At 39.8% G+C, this 7,500-nt stretch overlaps 1 protein-coding gene across 3 annotated transcripts in view; it reads right to left on the bottom strand.

The window, feature by feature from the left end:
• Window positions 1-7,500, bottom strand: part of LOC138049121 (uncharacterized) — a 50,306-nt gene that overhangs the window by 3,570 nt on the left and 39,236 nt on the right. For all 3 annotated transcript variants that reach the window (XM_068895250.1, XM_068895248.1, XM_068895249.1), the window contains exons 18-23: window positions 6,043-6,149; window positions 5,668-5,717; window positions 4,355-4,641; window positions 2,998-3,078; window positions 2,424-2,498; window positions 1,652-1,723 (exon numbers count right to left, since the gene is read on the bottom strand). In XM_068895250.1, coding sequence (XP_068751351.1) covers window positions 1,652-1,723; window positions 2,424-2,498; window positions 2,998-3,078; window positions 4,355-4,641; window positions 5,668-5,717; window positions 6,043-6,149 — 672 coding nt within the window. The remainder of the gene's footprint in view (window positions 1-1,651; window positions 1,724-2,423; window positions 2,499-2,997; window positions 3,079-4,354; window positions 4,642-5,667; window positions 5,718-6,042; window positions 6,150-7,500) is intronic.

Below are 7,500 nucleotides of genomic sequence, written 5' to 3'. Positions count from 1 at the left end.
AAGGTGCGAACCGCTTCTCTTCTTTAAATTACTAGGTACTACTACATTTGTATAGTTAAAGTACTTGGCTAAGAACTGTTACATGAAAGGTCAAAGCTCATTTTGGATTGCAGAGACTGAAACTAATCCTATAGGTTACCATAGCATTCAAGTCTATTAACCCCCGAGCAAACGGACGCAACATCGTTGGCCAACATTGTTCCAACAATGCTGCGTGTTAAATGTTGCTTCCTTTTGCACACCCCGTTGCATGTTGCTGGCCAACAACTCCCAACATCGTTGCAAACGGACCCAACATTGTTGGCCAACAACTTCCAACATCGTTGCAAACGGACTCAACATTGTTGGCCAACAACTCCCCACATTGTTCGCCAACAATGTTGCAAATGGACTCAACATTGTTGGCCAACAACTCCCAACATCGTTGCAAACGGACTCAACATTGTTGGTCAACAACTCCCAACATTGTTGCAAATGGACTCAACATTGTTGGCCAACAACTCCCACCATCGTTGCAAACGGACCCAACACTGTTGGCCAACAACTTCCAACATCGTTGCAAACGGACTCAACATTGTTGGCCAACAACTCCCAACATTGTTGGCCAACAATGTTGCAAATGGACTCAACATTGTTGGCCAACAACTCCCAAAATCGTTGCAAACGGACTCAACATTGTTGGTCAACAACTCCCAACATTGTTGGCCAACATTGTTCCAACACTGTCGGGTGTTACCTGTTGTGTCCCTTTACACACCCCGCTGCATGTTGTTGCGTGTTGTTGGGAGTTGTTGCGCGACGTTTGAAACTGGTCAAAGTTTTGAGCCAACAACTCCTAACATTTTTTTTGTTCCGTGATCACCGAAGCGTAGCACAACAATGTCGCATCCGTTTGCACGACTCTCATTCTCTGTGTAAAAGAACATGCGCCGTTAGGGTTCTTACAGCCAAAATTTGGCTATTTCAACCTTACGGCGCCTGCTCACTCCTCGTGCTAACATGAATGCATCAATTAGAGACGCTTTTGATTGTTCTTCATGAAAACCAATGACAAGACACTTTGTTTCAGGGTTCCCCAGAGCTCTTCTCTCAAGAGCTCTGGGGTTGAGATTGCACAGCTCTTCCAACATTGCTGAGGCCACGCACGCGCATTACATATGGTCTCTATGGAGATAGCAACGCAATAAAATGTTGAAAACAAGATGGCAGCCGTATTTTATAAGTTTACAAAGTCTTATGGGTCGTACTCTTCCCATAATACACTGCATGTCCTTACATTGTTAAGAGTTGTTGCGTCCGTTTGTATACAACTGCCAACGCCATCCAACATCTGTAGAAAGTTGCGTCTTTTTGCATGTGGCTTTAGAGTTGAGTACCCTGCTTTAAGGACGGTGCCTACTATTGTTATTGTGCATACATTCCGCGCATCTCGAGATACTCGGGTTTCCTATCGGTGCTGCTTACTAATACAGTGATATCTTTCGCGGTTTAAAACTATCCGGAGAAAGTAGATCTGTGAACAAATAAATTGTGTGTTTTCAAATGTGCCAGCGGCAGGCAATAATCTCTGACAAGTAAATAATAACGAAGATATGTTCGATATTCTGAAAAAAAAAATAATAAATAAGCTGGCCAACTGTCGATTTCTCACCGATTTTTGTGACAAGTTCTCTGCTCCATAAAGAATTGGATTGTCGAATATAATTTGTGTCCTTGGTTGAATCTGTGGGAGAGAAAAACAAAGTATGAGGTTTAAATAGCAGTGAACAGTGAAGGAATTCCTCTCGAGAGTTCCATCCGATCTGAATATCAACATTACAAATCATCAGTATTGAAGACGATAGCTAACGATATTTCTCAAAGTTGTTTTTTATCGAGTTACGCCGAAGGCTATCGTTGTTAGGAGGGATTAGAATTGAACAAAGGGGTAGCTTTCTGGTGATGATATAGGACTTTTCTTGTCGTGAGTCTTCAGCATTTATGTCTTGTAATGTCCCGGCAAAATAAGATCTCACTGCTGGCTCTAAATAAACCTTAATAATTCACTAATTTAAATATATTTTGTGGAAAGGTCTTTCTTGATTAAAGCTCTAAAATCATTGTTCTTAAGAATGGATTCTTAGTTTTGGCGAAAAGGCTCAAACTACCAATAAAAAACACGAAACGGAAACTTTCGGTTGACAGCCTCGTTTTCACGCTATAGGAAAAAAAAAAGACTTATTTTAATGGTGCTGTTTGGAGGTGTTCCTATGCTCGGATCTTTAGGGACTTTTAGTATGTTCATGTATAGGATATTTCTAACTGGCCAATGACGAGAAAGCTTCTTTTGCAATTAGTTACAGGTCCGACCACATAATGCCTGGACTAATTATTCATGACGCTAACTTGATGAAAAACACTTTTTATAGCCAAACTCTCGTTACCTGTTGTTCATCAACAGATGGTTGAGTTGGAAACTCAGTTGAGAATTCCTCTGAAACATGTGCCTTTATTTGGATCTGTGTGATAAAATTACAAGAGGTTAGAAAACATACGTTATTATTTCAATGGGCAAGAAGACTGAGAAGCAACTCAGTACGCAACAATGACAAACAAGAAAATGGAAGCAGGTGAGCACTTGGTTAACACTATAACGTGTTCCGGATTATATTCCTGCAACAAGAGCCCAGATTTCTTGTTGTTGTGTTGTCAGTTTTGTTGTTTGCGTTGCGTCACCAAGTTTTTTGTCTGCGTAGGAACTTTCTTCTTTAATTGTAAAAAAATATTTTGATGTTGATTTTCTTTTAGTATTTTATTTCACACTGTTTTGCGTGCTGTAATTTTTTTATTTAATATTCTCTTTTAATTTTGTGTTAAGCGTTCTAGGCCACAGTATAGTCCTTCTAATCATTGTGCGTATGCATCCAGAAGAAGGCGTTTCGGGTCAAGCCTACCTTCGGCTACTGGAACTGTGTCCCGAGGGACCGGTCATTAAGTGTTTAATTTACCTCATCTTACCGTGTCAGTATCTTCGAACGAAAACAGTTCAGACTGAGATAGGTTCCCTGTTACCACCTTTGCTTTTTGCTGAATTTCAAACTGCAACACACGAAAATATCGCTGTTCAGAAAGCCAAACTTTTGACTGGAAAAGTACATGATTTTTTTTAATTTTCACCGGCAAGCCAGGCACTCCGCCAGCTTTTTTTTTTGGCTGGTTGGAACATGAGACTGACCAAAGGTTGTTGGGGTGGATTCAGCTTAGGCTCTAACACGTGCTTAGAGGCTTTTCTTGATCCCCAGCTCCTGACAAAGGACATGCATTAGGCCTTGTGTACCCCACATCTGAGATGAGGCCAGCAACGTGTGGAACCAGGTGCTTATCAAGGGGAACCCCTCTGTCTCCCATATTTAGCTGGGAGTCGACCCATACAGAACAACGACTCCCTTGGGAGATTCGGCGCGCCTACTGTTGTAAAAGCCAATCAAAACAGAGCTATCTCAGCGTCAAGGGAATATAGAACGCCTCCCTTGGAAGATTCAGCGCGCCTGATGTTGTAAAATCCAATCAAAGCAGAGATATCTCAGCGTCATGGGAAATATGATAAATATGATTCGGGTTGACTAAAGAAATTAGTGGAGATATAGGCTCACCTTGATGAGCTCCTGGTGGAACCTAATAAATTATATTAAGCTACTCTATTACCACCATGACGCTCTTTTGCGTTTTTCGTGGCGGACTTAGCTCAAAACGTGGCCCGGGTTCCATTCCCAGACTCGGCGTCATATGTGAGTTGAGTTTGTTGGTTCTCTACTCTGCACCGAGAGGGTTTCTCGGGGTACTCCGGTTTCCCCCTCAACATTTGACTTCATTTACGTTAATTGTTAATTTCAGTTTACAGTGTTTCCCACTAGTGCTCCAGGGCTAGAACGAGTTGACACTTAATAAAGCTCCTTCCTTTCCTTTGGAATAAATAAGCAGGAGTGATTATTTTTCAAAGAGGGACAAATGATTGCACCATCTCGTAGAGCGAGTGCGATTTGTAGGCTTTAAAAAACAATTCAAATTGCTTATTTAGTCCAAATGCAGGAGATCATGTGATTACTTATTAATAATATACATGAAAAAATTCAAGACGCAGAAGCAATTGCGCCATCCAGGGCTCGCATTTGAAAGGCTATCTCTGACTTTGTTTGCTCGTTGACCAATCAAAATGCGTGGTTTGTTTCTGTTTTTTGCACTGAATTACCTCTTTTCTGCACCGTGTTACATGAAAACTGTCTTCTCTGAGCCAATCAGAACGGAGAAAATTTTCAATGCACATGATTATTAGCCAATCAATTAACTCTAGTTACCGGTATATTATTAAACTCACATGTCCCTCCAGTAACAGCCTCTTTTTGGCTTCCAGCTTTTCAATATCGTAGAACTCATTGATGAGATGATTTTGCAGAAACTGCAGCTTGGGTAGAAGCATTTGTTTAAATCTCTGATCGCCTGACCCTACGTCAAATTCAAATTCGTCTTGCCATTCCAGGTCACCAGTAGGGGAATAACCAGGAGACAGTGCGCGGTATAGGTCACGTGATGGTGATGCCGGGAATTCCTCGCGGATTTGGCTCGTCACCACTCTTTGACCGAGCAATCCAGTTTTTTCGTTTACTGAAAATGGAAAGATTATTTAACAGTGAAAACCACACAAACCAACGTGAAACGGACAGCATTCCACAAGTTTCAGGTGATAAACCCTTGAGTAGGGCACGTAGTTCCCGGTGTTGTGGTCTGTCTTCTGTTGTGTATTGGTTGGGAACTTGGGAAGGTAAAAAAAGAGACTTCAGTAATTCGCGCAAGCTGTTGTGGCGCTCTGTCAGCCTTGACTGGCAAAGTAAATAAATTAGCCGAAGGTTACTAAACGTTATCCAGTCACAAAAAACCCCAACAATTCCTGCAGAATGTGGAGATTTGACTAAGCATAGATGGCATAATGTGTCCTCTTAAAACAAAGAACTTGATGTGTTCCTCTTGTTTTTACGGAGGGGGTAAAGAAGGCACTTAGTGATGCGTACACAACATAACATGAGCATTGTTATGCGGACACATTGAACAGCTCTCACAAAGTTTATTGAAACTTTGGAACATCAATTTTCATGAACTATTAACTGGATCCTAATTTAGGGCTTCGACATTTGATAATAGTAATAGTAATAGTAATAGTAATAGTAATAGTAATAGTAATAGTAATAGTAATAGTAATAGTAATAGTAATAGTAATAGTAATAGTAATAGTAATAGTAATAGTAATAGTAATAGTAATAGTAATAGTAATAGTAATAGTAATAGTAATAGTAATAGTAATAGTAATAGTAATAGTAATAGTAATAGTAATAGTAATAGTAATAGTAATAGTAATAGTAATAGTAATAGTAATAGTAATAGTAATAGTATTCTTTATTGCGCCTTACTCTCCAAAGGGAGGTATTGGTCTAGTTACAATAAAGGCTTGAACATTAACTAATAAAAATACAAAATAACATTTACTATATCCGAGTACAATTAAGTGAGTGATTGGGTGGGTGGGTGAGTGGGTGAATGAGGGAATGAATGAATAAATGAATGAATGAGTGAATGAAAATAAATTAATAAAACATAAAAGATGTTCTTTGCGAGTTCAATTCAAAGAGTACTCACGTGAAGACGAAGGCCTCGTTATGGTGCTGGAAATCCCTGATTTTCTGTTCCTATTACAAGAATTAATATAATTAATACAAAAAGAATTTAAATTGAGGGATGGAAACTAGACGGATCGCGAACCCTCGTCAGTTTGGCAGGAACAGATGTTAACTCAATTTCCATAACTTTCCCCCTATGTTCACAAACAAAATTTGCAGCAAATTGGCAGCCATCAGCAAGTGAAGCCGCTATTTAAAATTGCAATCATCCACGTGAAAAGTACAATGAATTACCATCATAAAAGTATTGGTTATTACTTGGAATATAAAACTTATTTAAGGGACAGAGATTTGTCTTCATCAGTGGATCTTGGCATACACTTAAAAATCTCACCAACTGAAGGACATGTACAGGCCACCAATCACACCAACGATCAACACAGGGATGCCAATCCACATAAGGGCCATGGTTCGTTCTCTCTTTTGATCCTTTTGTAAACTCTGTCAAATAATAACAAATAGTTGACATCAATGGACTGTGATTGTGTAATTGCTGCATGCTCCTTGCGACTTTAATGTGGTTTATGAAGAGAAAGAGAAGGCCAAACGATATGATAAAGTAAGACCGATCAGGAGTCCATTACCAAAGAGTAAGAATCTGGCATCAGGTTTGTCTCCATCAGCGTCGGAAAAGTGTCCATTTTTAAACCAGGTTTTGCGGGAAAATAAACAATAGACCAAATGTTGTAACCAGGTGAAATCTCCCGGAGTTAAGTTCTTGCTGTATTGTATTTGCATTATTATGTAGCATATTCACACTTAAAATTATATGGAAACACCTGGAACAAAACGTTTTATTCCCAAAGGGTTTGAATTGAGTACAACATCGATTTAGCCGATTTTGTCTATTGTTTATTTTCCCGCAAAACGTAGTTTAAAAACACTTCTCTGACGCTGATGGGGATTAGGCCAAAAGCCCTTGTGCGCGATGACGTCTGACTAGATGATTTTCACCACCAAACCTCGAATTCAAAAATCAAACTTCCAAATTTTAACTTGAGCTGAATCCCACAGCAAACTTGTAAGGAAAATCCACGAGCGAACAGTACTGCCAGTCTAGATGATGTGAATAATTTTGTGCAAACGAGGCTTGGTCGTGAATTTTTGCGCAAATGACATGGGTAAATCTTATTCTTGGGTAATGGACTCGTGGACCGATGCACTAAGTGGCTTCTCGGGGCCAATGGTAATAGAAGCACTGTGGACCACTATCAAAGGTCTCCTTAAGTCAGTTGCAAATTCCACATAAGCATGGCACGTATCTTGGGAACAGCCGGCAATCTTATGCAAGCCATTGAACCTCTTAGCCATGGGTAGGGGCGAAGCCTTGTTTGTAAACGTACCCAGCAAAATAAACTTACAGGTAGTCACTGACAGATAGTTTTCCTAATAGGCCATTTCCGAGTTCATGGCTGCCTCCTTTTCAAAGCGAGTCTAGGTGCGAAGTTTTTCTTATGAAAAAATTAGTTTTCATTCATATGTAAAGTAGAACTAATTACCATAACAAAAACTTCGCACTTAGACTCGCTTTGAAGAGGAGGCAGCCATGAACTCGGAAATGGCCTTCTGTGACCGAAAAGAGAAATTGTATTTATATACAGTGAGAACATTGTTGATTGATGCTAAATCATTTTCCACAGATTTTCCTTCGATCTTCATATTCGTCCCTCATTCATCCACTTTCCCGTACGTATCGATACTCTGTAAGCAAAATCAGTCGTCTTTTGACACGTGACATAGCATTTGTTTCCAAGATAACGTCAGTCACAACCTGCTTTGCAATACAAAAATT

Source organism: Montipora capricornis, chromosome 5 (genome assembly GCF_036669925.1).
Source record: "Montipora capricornis isolate CH-2021 chromosome 5, ASM3666992v2, whole genome shotgun sequence".
In the NCBI taxonomy this organism is placed as follows: domain Eukaryota; kingdom Metazoa; phylum Cnidaria; class Anthozoa; order Scleractinia; family Acroporidae; genus Montipora; species Montipora capricornis.
The sequence above is the reverse complement of the archived record's forward strand: the minus strand, read 5'-3'. Positions and strand labels throughout refer to the sequence as shown.